We start from the raw sequence: 14,538 nt of genomic DNA, 5'->3' as shown, positions 1-14,538 counted from the left end.
TGGGTCAGGAAGATCCCCTGAAGATGGAAATGGCAACCCACTCCAGTATTCTCGCCTGGAGAATCCCATGGATGGAGGAGCCTGGTGGGCTACAGTCCACGGGGTCACAAAGAGTTGGACGCGACTGAGCGACTTAACTTTTCTCTATGTAGAAGGGACGCTACCACCAGCAAGAAGTACATACTAGTCTAATAGATATCTAAGATGTTATCATTCATATTTAAGTTGGTCCTTGTGCAAGTTTATTACTTTCTCTTAAACTGGGGTGGGATAAAAATGATTTGGATTTAGAAAAAAAATCAGAGAGCAGACTTGTAGTTTCCAAGGGGGAGAGGTGTGGGAGAGGGATTGACTGGGATTTTGGAGTTAGTAGATGCAAACCATTACATATAGAATGGATAAACAAGGACCTACTGTACAGCACAGGGCACTATACTCAATATCCTGTAATAAGCCAGGATGGAAAAGAATAGAAAATATAAGATAAAATAAGACAACACAAAATTAGAGATAATTCAACAAATAGGAATCAGCGTTGAAGTAATGGGAACTTCAAAATGATTTTAGCAATCCCAGAAACGAGAATGAATCTTAAATTGAAATAACCTGTCAGCAGAATCCGTGGCGGGCAGGAGGCAGGTGCAGATTCTTTCATGAAGTATCCAGTAGTCCCCTGAGTTCTATCTGTACATGGAACCTCCAGAAGAGTCCTAGGACACCTAGAGTGCCCTGGTCTAGGAGGTCAGGAAGCTGGGTAAGTTGGGCAATTAGAATGTGCAATATTAGAATATTAGGCCTTTGGGGCATGGAGGATTCTTAGCATAGTATTGAGAAAATGGGGTGAGAGATAGGAAGAATCCAAGCTATTTGTTTTAACAAATAGGTCTATACTTGCCTCCCGCCTGCCAGCGACTCTTCTGATAGGATACGTTATTTCAGTTGAAGATTTGTTCTGGATCCTGCAATTGCTAAAATCATCTTGAAGTTCTCATTACTTCAATTCTGATTTCCATTTTTTGAATTATCTCCTATTTTGTTTTATTTTATCTTATCTTAATCTGCCTGCAATGCAGGAGACCTGGGCTTGATCCCTGGATCAGGAAAATCCCCTGGAGAAGAGAATGGCTACCTACTCCAATTTTCTTTCCTGGAGAAATCCATGGACAGAAGAGCATTGTGGGCTACAGTCCATGGGGTAGTAAAGAGTTGGACACAACTGAGCGACTAACACTTTCACTTTCACACAGACTGAGTGAGTGAGTGAAGTCGCTCAGTCGTGTCCAACTCTGAGACCCCGTGGACTGTAACCTACCAGGCTCCTCCATCCATGAGATTCTCCAGGCAAGAATACTGGAGTGGGTTGCCATTTCCTTCTCCAGGGGATCTTGCTGATCCCGGGTCTCCCACCTTGCAGGCAGATGCTTTAACCTCTGAGCCACCAGGGAAGCCCTCACACAGACTATTTACCAATAACTGCTATTTAGTCAGGAAGATAATTATTCAAATTCTTACCATTCCAAGGGACGTGGCCTTGTCTTATCTAGCATCAGTATCTTTATTTCTGTTTCAGTTTAAGAGACTTCCTGAGCACACCATTAGACAACAGATAAAACTGAGATATTAAAATGTTTTATCTAAACTCCAAATTTTCTTTTCCTTTCTTTCTTTTTCTTTTTTCTTTCTTTTTTTTTTTTTTTTTTTTGCTATTCTATCAGGCCCATGGGCACTCCCTTTGGACAGCAGGCTGCACTATAGTTATTATGCTATATTGAAATGATTCATGCTAATTTTGCTATTAGATATAAGAAAGTCTAATTTTCAGTTTTATTTGTAAATGCTGCATCTATATGTAGACATGGCCATTAGGAGATGGCATTTGTTAAATTTAAGAGTATACCAAACCTGTAAATTACTTGAAAACAGGAGGCTTTTAATGACAAAACATGCGTTCTGACCAGAGAGTATCCCAGGACCCCAAATATCTTCACATTGGCAGAATCTTATGAAATACGTAGATATGTTCATATAATCTATGAAAATAAATGTTCAGAGAGTTTGGTACACTTAAAGACTTACCATTTGCTGCCTCTCCAGAGCTTAGATTTTTAGCATACTTTTTAGAAAGACATTTATAAAAATATTATTTAAAAAGTAATGGAAAAAATAAATAAAAATAATTATAAAAGATGATATTGGCTTTCTAATGTAAATTAAATTAATAAGAAAAATTTGATTAGTTCATGTATATGAACATAGAGGTTTATTCCTTTCATAGACAAAAACCTTGTTATATTAGTTCTTGATAAACTTCTCTTTAGGTTTTTGCTTATGAAGACTCTCTTCCTTCCCTCTAAAAGGACGGGCTTTGGACTTTCCCAGTCTCTTGCACAATCTTAGTCAAATGAGGCCAACCAGTTTCAGAAAATATTACATTTCTCAAGGGATTAAGGCAGAATGAGTCAGAAACAAATATTTCCAAGAGGGAGAAATTATTTCCTCCATATGTGTTGAAAACCCAGTGGTAGTTATTCAGCATTTGGAGGCAGACATTCAGAGTAGGTAGAATGTAGAATCTCTGGCAAATTTGTCCTTTTGACACTGGGTACAGTACTATGGTTAATAGACAGCATTTCTTTTTTAAATAGTTGAATTCATAGCTTCATGAGGAATCCTTGAGGCTCACTTTCTCTGGAAAGCTTAAGAATTCATGCTGAGGTTGAAAAAAAAATAATACCTGGGTGATACAAGATTCAAGATTCCTTTAAGTATTTGGGGGTGTACATGTCTATATTTGTTGTGTGAATTAGGAATGGACTTGAGATATTGGACTTAGCTTTTATGTGCATAAATTGTGTTTAGTAACACATTAAAATGATAAAAATTTTTTATATATTATGTTAATTTTAAATTAATTGATACTATTTTTATTTACAATGTGCATTAGAAAATTTAAAATTGCACATGTGATTCAATTATACTTATAATAGATAACACTGATGAATATTTAGTCAATGTGCTCTTGCTCAGAGACAATAGAAAGTCCACGTAGATAATTAATACCTTAGAATAAAACTATTTGAAAAATAAAATTGTTTTGTTCAGTAAGGAACAAAGTTATTTGATCCCACCCAAATCATCAAGGTTATTTTTTTCACAATATCAGAATATGTGATTGCATTTGTTAGTAGCTCTGCTCTAACTACCAAGTATTTCTCCCTTCTTTCCCAGTGATAATACATCTATCTCCTATGACCAAATGTGTTAAAACCTTTTTCCCAGACTGTCCCCTCTCTGTCAGTCTTCTTGGGTGATAACTGGGTCATAGGGACACATATCACCAATTATATCATGTGATGTATCTTGCAGCTCCTGAGGAAACTGTGGCTGGACCAGACGAGTCAGCAGGATCTGCAGTTACCCTCAAGCTTTGCCCTCATGAAGAATTCCTGAAACTGTGTAAAGAAAGGGCTGGAGAGGTGCTGTGTTCTGTACATGAAAGGGAGGAAGAGAAGCAACTTCTTTCACTAATTACATAATTTCTTAAAGGGCTAGTTACAGAACAGCAGGGTGGGGACAGTGGTAATCTTGTTTATAAATACTTGGAGTGGGAGGAAATCACATGGCCTCACACAAATTCTAGTTCTATTTCCCTATGATAAAATATGTCTGTCATTTTTTCATTTATTTGTTGTCAAATATATTTTGGATTTATTAGAATTTTAGCTGTAGTCATAGAATTAAAATGTTTATGAAATAACATGGCTGAGTAATAATTAGTTACATTCTAGTTAAAAAAATGTTAACATCTGCAAAACATAATAAGTTAGTGTTAAAAACAGTGTCAAAATAATGTTTCCTAAGGCAAATAAACCTTGGTGTATTTATTTTTAGCTGGAGCCAATGGCAAATATCTCCTAGTTTTTACAAAATTTGACTTGAATCTTGAATGTTAAGAAAGATTTGACTAGCTGTAAAAGAAAGACAAGAATGAGAGGGTAGGAGATGTTCTAGTCTTTTCAAGATTCTTGAGTAACCATCACAAATATGTTTGGATCCTGTTCTGGGCTTTTCAAAGACAATTCACTTCCAATTTGTACTTTTGTCTATTGTCAATTTAATCCATTAGTAAGAGAGAGGAAGGGCAGTGTCTTCTGGTACAGGATAGGAGAGGGGACAACTATGCAAGCCCTTAGTAGCAACAGTGATTGGTAAATGAAGGTTTAAGAGAGATTTAGGTAAATCAAACTCATTGCATATCAATTTGTTGCAGATCTATCCAATAAAGGAGAGAAAGGACCGCACTCGTCTGGCTCTCATCATATGCAATACAGAGTTTGATCATCTTCCTCCCAGGAATGGGGCTGACCTTGACATTCTTGGAATGAAGCAGCTGCTTGAGGGTCTTGGCTACACTGTGGAAGTGGAAGAGAAACTCACAGCCAGAGTGAGGATCCCTCACCCACCCTGACACACACATACTCAACACATATCCTCCTACTAACAAGGGAACTTTATAATACTAAGCAAATGCTTATACAATCATGGGTCTCATTTATGTGCATGTGTGTATCTAAATGTGTGAATGTGTGTTGTAAAGTAAATAGTAAGATAGGTGAAATCTGTGTCTCTTTAGAGTTTCAAATATCCTTAATTCCATAAAACCTGACAAAAAATCTGATGAGCATGTGTACCCACACAATTCTGAAGTGTGAAGATTGACTTTCAGCCCTAGTATTTCCCAGAAAATTATGGAGTAAAGAATGCTAGCAGGAGTGAACTGCTATTTACAGCATTCATATAAATGCTGAATCCTGACTCTGGCAGGGGCTATGCTGGCATGGGGGATGGGTCAGTAAATGAGACAGAAGGTTCCCAACTCACACTGATATGGGTTAACTTTCTGGGTGACACTGATATAGGTTAACTTTCTGGGTGGCAGGGAATGATCAAGCCTTAAGCAAAACAGAACATTTCAGAGATTTGATATATCTGTATGTCTTTAAGATTGAAAAGAAAGTGAAAAGGAAAAAGGAAACAAAAGAATACATTGGTGAATGGGGAGTAATAATGTTTGATTGTTTTACTGATAACATAATAATAAGTAATAATGTTTCAATCATGACCAAGAAAAACATCTTTGAGGAGATAATATGGGATCAGACACATGACTATCAGGGACAAGATAGCTCTAGAAAGATATGAATGAAATATATTCCAAGAAGGCATGACTACAAGTGAAAAGTCTGAACTGAATATGAAACTGTTACATGAAAAGTAGGAAAAGATCGGTGTAACCAGAGGAGGAGGAAGAAAGTCAGAAGGAGAAGTATGCTCATGTCAGAAGTTTTACTTTATTCTAAGTATGATGTGGAGTGTTTTAGAAGGAAAATGGTATGATACATTTATTATTCAAGCTTCTTATTAAGTAATGAGAGAAAGGAAAGAGTTGAAAGGGAAAGTATATAGTGACAATAAACAAATGTAAAATGTATTAAGAGGACAGGTTATATCAGGAGCAAAGTTTGAATCCACTGATCCATTATAGAAACAAAAATAAAATCATCATTGAGCATCCACTATGTAAAGGCACTGAGACTGAAATGTTACGGACCGACCTTATACTGATCATAATAAATAGGTCAGTTTAATTTTAATGCTTGTCTATTGAATTAAGACTTTATGGTCTTTTCAGGACATGGAATCAGTGCTGTGGAAATTTGCTGCACGTGAAGAGCACAAATCCTCAGACAGTACATTCTTGGTATTCATGTCTCATGGCATCCTGGATGGGATCTGTGGGACTATGCACAGTGATGAGGAACCAGATGTATTACCTTATGACACCATCTTCCAGACATTCAACAACCGTAATTGCCTCAGTCTAAAGGACAAACCTAAAGTCATCATTGTCCAGGCCTGCAGAGGTGGTGAGTTGTGAGATGAAGAATGCAAAGTTCATAAAGATCATAAAGGTGTTGAAGTGCATGTTTTATTTCTAGGGGGAAACAATCTTAAACTAAATTGAATTATTAGGAAATTCCATTTAGGGGGCTGGTCTCATGAGACTTGTTAGATGATAAATTTCTGATAAATTAGCTGATAAATCCAATCTAAAGTAAGTGATGAAGGAGATCACTAGAATCCTCAAAAAAATTAGACATAATTATTCGAACCTTGGAATGAAATCATTTAAATGATTTTTTTTGCTTGTAAATGTTTTACAGACATTTTGATGTTCTCTGGCTTGAGAGGAACTTCATTTGAAAGTTGGAGTATTAAATAATAGCAATGTATTTTTCTTTTTTTTCTCATAGATTATTGAAATGGAAATGAATTGGGAGATGAGAGAACTTGGGATTTCAGGGAAAATTTTTTGTTTTCTTCTTTTTCTTTTTTCTGACTCCCAATTGTCATTTTAACTTTTAGAGCAGTTTTCAAAGATGAAAAATAGAAATAATTTAGCTATAAAATGATAAATATGCTCTGAGATTATGCAGATAAGGCTTTAACTCCTTTGTTATTCTCAGCAAATGTATTCCTCCAATTTTACCCTGTTTTTACTATTAATTGGCACATTGCTCAATGACATAAGAAAGAGGCAGTGTTGGGTAGCGATGCACTCACATTTGTGTACTTGTGTGTGTACTTTCGTGCATAAAACTAGTCAGAATAAACATTGTAAAATAATGAGGTAATTGCAATAGTCACACTGAGGGAGACACTGTGTGAAGAAAGTTGATGTCTCTACAGCAAATCGTGGGGAATTGTGGGTCAGTGACTCTCCAGCAGCCTTGGCAGACAGCTTTTCACAGTCATCCGAGAACCTGGAAGAGGATGCTGTTTACAAGACCCACGTGGAGAAGGACTTCATTGCTTTCTGTTCCTCAACTCCACGTATGTGTCTTTCAGTTGCAGACAGGGATTTGTGGGTCTAAGGCTATCTCTGAATGATTCCTTAAAAAAAATAAGATGAGTAGCAATGATTTGATACAAATTTTGAATACTGTCAATATATTTTACTTTTTCTTCACTTTTAAAAATTGATTTTTATGATCTGTTTACTTTATAGCCTAACGTACAGTAACCATTGAAACAACCTAATACAAGATAATCCCTTTACTATCACACTGGTTACAAACAGATTATTGATTCAGTTTTCTTTTAAATCCATTTAACATTTTGAGTATAGTTTTTTTGGATCTAAGGACTGACTGCCCTTTCTTAAAAATTATCAATTCCAACTCATATTCTCTATTATTTCTCATAGGGTGCTTTTTAGAGCAGCACCATAAACATGCGCTAGCAAGTAGGTACATATCCTTTTAAAAGAAGAAGATATTGATAAAATGGGGCTTCTAACTAGTAAGGGAAGAGCATTTATTTCTTGAACTCTACATGATCATCTTGAGAGGCCTTATATCTGAGCATTTCTAACTTGACAATTTTAATCATTCATCACTTTATGGAGGCATAGTTAACATACAAAAAGCTGTACATGTTTAATGTATATAGTTTAATGAGTTAGGAGATAAGTATATATCACTATCTATAGCACTATCTGTCACCACTATCTATACCAAAAGCATATTCCTCCCTTCCAAAAGTTTCATTAGATCTATTTTGTTCACTATATTATGTAAGACATCATGATTTATAATCTGTAAACAACCACCTGTATGAACATGGAAAAATTCTTCCTTCTGAACCTGTATTCCTTCCTCTGTAAAATAGGATAATTACAATCATCTCTCAAGCCTCTTTTCAAAGCCAGGTGGGTAAACATAAGTCACATAGTAGAGAGTCAGACTCCAAAAGACAAAAGTCTATGAAATGAACTTCAGTTGTGATGATCTGCTTCTTTAGTTGAACTTCTTTTGGAAAATGAGTTAATGGAAGGTTGTAAGTTCTTCCCCTAAATATGTCAAAATAATTCCCAAGATACATTTTTGTTTTAAAAGTTAAAAAAAAAAAAAAAAGGTAAAAAAAAAATTATGAACACCACAGCCCAAGGCTTACCACTTCTTATCATCATAGATAATGTGTCCTGGAGAGACATCAAAAAAGGTTCTCTCTTCATTACACGACTCATCACATGCTTCCAAAAATATGCTTGGTGCTGTCATCTTGAGGAAGTATTTAGGAAGGTAAGTTCATCTTTTCTTTTCTAATCATTTATTTGCTAAGGAAAACTTAAATATTATTTGCCTTTCAAGTGACAATAAAAGATTTTTTCAGGCACACAAAAGTAGAGTAGCACTTGGTTTCTGTAATCCAGCTATTTAATATATAATTTACAAAACGACTACATTAATGCACCACAGAAGAACAAAATGCTACAACATATAAGCTTGTATCTTATGGGCTATAAATTCTTATAATTCAAAGAATGGAAAGTATATTGGATTAATTTTCACTGCTTAATTATATATATATATATATATATATATATATATATATATATAGTGGTCTACTTAGTAATGGGTTATATCTTTGTGACACAGGTGTAAGTGAGACACATGTGATATAAGGCTACCTAGAACTTACATTCTTATGAGAGAGATAGGTATTGAAAAATATTCCAACAAACACATTGTGTGATGCAGGTGTGATAGGATCCATGAATAGAAGTTCCTAGGAAATGTGAACAGCTTGCAAAGAATATCAATGATTTAGCGACTGAACAGCAAGGACGTTTGAAAGAGAACAGAATTGAAAAAAATTCTTTGAATAGAGTGGCCCAGAAAGGAAGGCTTGATACTCATTCCCCAACTCAGGACATCCCCTATTTCCTCCCTCCTTCCTAATTTATTTTTCTAAATAATTCTTACCACAACCCAAATAATATATGTTTGTTTGTTTGCTATCTTCATTTACTTACTGGAATGCATGCTCATGAAACCTGGGATTTATTCAATACTCAACATGCTAGTAGGTAGGAATTAATAGTCTTTGAAGAAATAAATGCATGAATGTGTGAATAAATGTCCCTCCTTTTTCAGTAAGAAAGCTTCTGGTATTATGAACATGGGAAACTGTGGCTATTTTTAAACTAAAACCATACAGAATAATAATACTCTGTGGGAAAATAAAAGGATATACCTTTCATGAATTGGAGAAAATTGTAATATAAAGTGAGTCAGAGTCTCAGTGAATAGGAACGTAGGAAGTTAAGTCCTATTGAACTAATAAGATTTAAAAATTACATTTTCAAGGAATTCCTCAGAAAAGATTAGAAATAGTGGATCAAAGTAAGTAGTATTTCACTGATAAATCTATGGGGAACAACAACAACAACAACAAAAAGGCTCAAAGGTCAACTTAGTGGTGGGACTGTGAATCTTGCTCATCATTCAGACCTTAAGGACAAAACCCTACAATATTAAATTGAAGAGTTAGACTTAATGGAGGTAGAAGATAGAGGATCTCTGAAGTTCAATTCTCATGAAAAAATACCAAGGAATAATTAATCAGCAAATCTATATATCAGAAATGGAAAGCAGAGAAAATGAAATTTGAAAATACTTAGTTTAGGCATAGGGCTTCCTTGATGGCTCAGAGGGTAAAGAATCTGATTGCAATGTAGGAGATCCAGGTTCCATCCCTGGATCAGGAAGATCCCTCAGAGAAGGGAATAACACTTCCTGCATTCTCCCTTAGCAAATTCCATGGGCAAAAATTTTGTGGGGCCACCAAGAGTCAGACATGACTGAGAGACTGAGGTATGTATTTTGAGATAAAGAGACTATTCTGACATTGGGTGTCATATCTAAGAGGCAGAATAGCAGCAACAAGGAGTTAAAGTATCCAAGGGCTTGGTTCCATCAATCCTAGGAGCACCCTTCATTCCAAAAAAAATTTTTGGCTTATTTTTGCAAAATATTTTCTGAGATGCATAAGAGATATGCATCATCTAGAATCTCTTTTTGCTTTTAGGTACAACAATCATTTGAAAAACCAAATGTTAAAGCCCAGATGCCCACTGTTGAAAGACTCTCTATGACAAGATATTTCTACCTCTTTCCTGGCAACTGAAAATAGTAAGTATCAAGAGATGTTGCTGGCAGGAAAAAGAAATAGGAGAGTGATATTAATAGTGAGGACTAAAGACAGCTCATTGCTTTAGTTGTGAATTAGTGAATTGGTGTTCCTTGTTTATGTAATTTGGTAATATGTTGTTATTTGTTTACTCTCTATATATGCATCTGGATCCCCCTCTCAAAGACAACAAAAAGAGTCCAAAATCCAGTATTGGGTGCAATCACAAAAATGATAGAAAGATCTCTATATGCTTCCTAGGCAAACAATTCAATATCACAGTAATCCAAGTCTATCCTCCAATCACTAATACCAAAGAAGCTGAAGTTCAAGGGTACTATGATGACCTAAAAGGCTTTCTAGAACTAACACCAGAAAAAGATGTCATTTTCATCACAAGGGACTGTAATGCAAAAGTAGGGAGTCAAGAGATCCTTGGAGTAACAGGAAAATTTCACCTTTTAGCATAAAATGAAGCATGGCAAAGGCTAACAGAGTTTTGCCAAGAGAACACACTGGTCATAGAAAACACCCTCTTCCAGCAACACAAGAGACAACTCTACACATGAACATCATCAGATGGTCAATACCAAAATCAGATTAATTATATTATTTGCAGCCAAAGATAGAGAAGCAGTATACATCAGCAAAAACAAGACTAGGATTTGACTGTAGCTCAGATCATGAGCCTCTTATTTCAAAATTCAGAGTTAAACTGAAGAAAGTAGAGAAAACACTATACCATTCAGGTATGACCTAAATATACCGTGTTCATGGATTGAAAGAATAAATATAGTGAAAATGAGCATACTACCTGAAGTAATCTACAGATTCAATGCAATCCCTATCAAGCTACCAATGGTATTTTTCACAGAAATAGAACAAATAATGTCACAGTTTGTATGGAAACACCAAGAAACCTCAAGTAGCCAAAGCAATCTTGAGAAAAAAGAATGGAACTGGAGGAATCAAAGTGCTTGACTTCATACTATACTACAAAGCTACAGGCATCAAGACAGTATGGTACTGGCACAAAGTCAGAAATATAGATCACTAGAACAAAATAGAAATCCCAGAGATTAATTCACCTATCTGTGAACACCTTATCTTTGATAAAGGAGGCAAAAATATGCAATTGAGAAAAGACAATCTAACAAGTGGTTCTGGGAAAACTGACCAACCGCATGTAAAAGAATGAAACTAGGACACTTGCTAACACCATACATAAAAATAAACTCAAAATGGATTAAAGATCTAAATGTAAGACCAGAAACTATAAAACTCTTAGAGGAAAACATAGGCAGAACACTCTCTGACAAAATCACATCAAGATCCTCTATGATTCACCTCCCAGCGTAATGGAGATAAAAATAAAAATAAACAAATGGAACCTAAATAAACTTAAAAGCTTTTGCATAATAAAGGAAGCTATAAGCAAGGTGAAAAGGTAGCCATCAGAGTGGGAGAAAATAATAGCAAATGAAGCAACTGACAAAGAATTAACCCCCAAAATATATAAGCAGCAAATGAAGCTCAATACCAAAATAATAAATGACCCAATTAAAAAATGGGCCAAAGAACTAAACAGACATTTCTCCAAAGAAGCCATGCAGATGGCTAAAAAGCACATGAAAAGATGCTCAACATAATTTATTGTCAGAGAAATGCAAATCAAAACCACAATGAAGTATCATCTTGCACCAGTCAGAATGGCCATCATCAAAAGGCTACAATCAATAAACGCTGGAGAGGGTGTGGAGAAAAGGGAACCCTCTTATACTGTTAGGGGGAATGCAAACTAGTACAGCCACTATGGAGAACAGTGTCAAGATTCCTTAAAAAAACTGGAATAGAAGTTCCATATGACTCAGCAATCCCACTTTTGGGCTTATGCACCGAGGAAATCATAATTGAAACAGACGTGTCCCAATGTTCATTGCAGCACTCTTTAAAAAAACTAAGACATGGAAGTAACCTAGATGTCCATTGGCAGACAAATGGATAAGTAAGTTGTGGTACATGTGCACAGTGGAATATTACTCAACTATTATATATATATATATATAAAGGACGCATTTGAGTCAGTTCTAATGAGGTGGATGAGGCTGGATCCTACTATACAGAGTGAAGTAAGTCAGAAAGAGAAACACCAATACAGTATGTTAATGCAGATAAATGGAATTTATAAATATGGTAGTGATGACCCTAGAGGCAAGACAGCAAAAGAGACATAGTTGTAAAGAACTGATATTTGGCCTCTGTAGGAGTAGGCAAGGGTGGGACGATATGAGAGAATATAATTGAAACATGTACATTACCATAAGTAAAAAGGATGAACAGTGTAAGTTCAATACATGAAGCAGAACACTTAAAGCTCAAGCTCTGGGACAACTCAGAGGGGTGGGGTGGGGAGGGAAGTGAGAGGGTGGTTCAAGATCGGGGGACATTTGTACACCCCTGGCTGATTCATCTTAATGTATGGCAAAAACCACCACAATATTGCAAAGTAATTAGCCTCCAATTAAAAATAAATAAATAAATAAAGTTTTAAAAAATATTATATTTTATTGTAAACGATCTCAATGCTATAAATATTTACCTACCATCTTCTTCTCCTGGTTTCTGACACTCTGGTTACATAAGCCCATGGATACTTTAGCAGAATAACTTTTAGTTTCTAATTAGCCCTATGGAACCACAATTGGGGATTGAATTATTTGTTTGGCTAGTATTTAATCAAGCACTTAACATGTTCCTAGTTCTATTATAGATGCTTAGAATATACCAGTGAACAAGATAAATGGGATCCTTGCTCTCAGAAAGCTCTTACTCTAGTGAGTGCAGACAGAATCTAAATACACAAGCAAGTAGATATATGTCAGAGAGTAGCATGAGCTAAGGGAAAATAAGTAATAAAAAAGGCTAAAGAGACACAAAATGATAGATGCTGTACTGTTATAGACAGATCACTTTGAAAAGTCTGGTTTGAAGTGATGAAATTATTTGAAGTCAGAATGAATAGAGTAGGGGGTGAACCTCATGTTTCTATGTGGAAAATGCATCCCAGCAGCAGAAACAGGAAGCAAGCTCCTGAGGCAAATGTGTGCTTAAACTGGTTAGATGCTGATAAAAGACAGCTGACTAGAGAACGTGAGTGGGAGAAATGGCAGAGTGAAAATCAGGAAAATGGTATAATCTCACTCAGACTTTACAAAGATCACTCTAATTGCTTATTGGTAAATAGCTAAAAAAGTCACCAATAGAAAGTAGAGGAAATGGCAAAAGTATATGGAAGAAAATAAGGAAAAAAAAATCACAGTAAGGATTAAATTGAAGACTTCCAGGGATTACTATATTGATTTTCTCTTCTTTTTCTCTTCTCCAGAAAATCACAGGAAATCCAACCGTTTATCAGCTTCAGGAAGCATTTTTATCAGCACAGCATCCAGGTTTAACCTTTTAACTTTCAATTAAAGTGAAAACAAATGAACTGTTCTTTGGTGTCCTCTAAGAAAGAATAGAATTTCAATTAAAATGGTGGATGGATGGAAATAAAGTGGAAGAAGCAAACTGGATTTTCTAGTTTTATTGCATATAATACCTGCACTTTACTGAGTAAAGAGAACTAGTCATGACCTGCCCTCAGCAGCAGGGTTAAAGGGGATGGTGCCCTTGTGGAGACAAGGACCACAAACTGGGTCACCTCATCCTTTGATCACTCATCAAACCTTTCAACTAGAATGATTTGGAAGAATTTTTCTAATTTATTATTTGATCAACGTCATAGGTCAAGTTCAATTTTTTTTCAGAAAGTTATTATGGTACTTCTGTATATTTCTTCTCATCCATAAATTAATGTGCTTTCTTGTTGATGATTTTTCTTTCCAGATTTCCAAGCTTCAGGAAAATTTTGTTATTTAGGAAACACTTGGTAATTGTATAAAATAAATTGGGCTTTTGATTTAAGATGGTATAACTGGGTGTGCTTATATAGAAAAAAAGACATTATTAGATAAAAAACATCTAAGAGAGTGGGAAATGTCAGCAATGGGAAAGAAAATGTTAAAATTTCTGGAAAGTGAATGTCAGTAGAGGAATTTTGGCAACATGGCCATCTGAGCTACAGACTAAGGAGATGTACTGTTTCAATTGCATACATGCAGAATGCTGAATAGATATATCAGTACATGCTGAACTGCATTATAAATAAAATGATTATCTAGATATCAAATACTATGATGATAAGCAATATTTGTTATAATTTGTCAGAATTATTTGAAAGATTTTGATTATTATAAGGGATATTGTATATTTAAGTCACTACTTTAATCCTCACAACCACCTTTATGAAGTAACAAGTATTAATATTTCTATTTTAGAAATAATGAAACAAAAGAAAATAGAGCTTAAGTGATGTGCCTAAAGTGACACGTAAAGTATGTGGCCACACCAGGATTTGAGTGCAATCAGATTTATTCTGAAATCTGAATTGTTAACCACTGC

The 14,538-nt window shown here is 35.3% G+C and overlaps 1 protein-coding gene across 1 annotated transcript in view; it reads left to right on the top strand.

The window, feature by feature from the left end:
• The window catches only part of LOC102191717, a 35,106-nt gene extending 20,845 nt beyond the window's left edge, over positions 1-14,261 (top strand). Inside the window, exons 12-18 of the mRNA XM_018058933.1 lie at positions 3,367-3,476; positions 4,271-4,444; positions 5,693-5,927; positions 6,751-6,894; positions 8,035-8,144; positions 9,934-10,037; positions 13,421-14,261. Coding sequence (XP_017914422.1) covers positions 3,367-3,476; positions 4,271-4,444; positions 5,693-5,927; positions 6,751-6,894; positions 8,035-8,144; positions 9,934-10,032 — 872 coding nt within the window. The 3' untranslated portion in view covers positions 10,033-10,037; positions 13,421-14,261. The remainder of the gene's footprint in view (positions 1-3,366; positions 3,477-4,270; positions 4,445-5,692; positions 5,928-6,750; positions 6,895-8,034; positions 8,145-9,933; positions 10,038-13,420) is intronic.

This window comes from Capra hircus, chromosome 15, assembly GCF_001704415.2.
Source record: "Capra hircus breed San Clemente chromosome 15, ASM170441v1, whole genome shotgun sequence".
NCBI classification, from domain to species: Eukaryota; Metazoa; Chordata; class Mammalia; order Artiodactyla; family Bovidae; genus Capra; species Capra hircus.
Note: the sequence above shows the minus strand (reverse complement) of the source record. Positions and strands in the feature narration are given on the sequence as shown.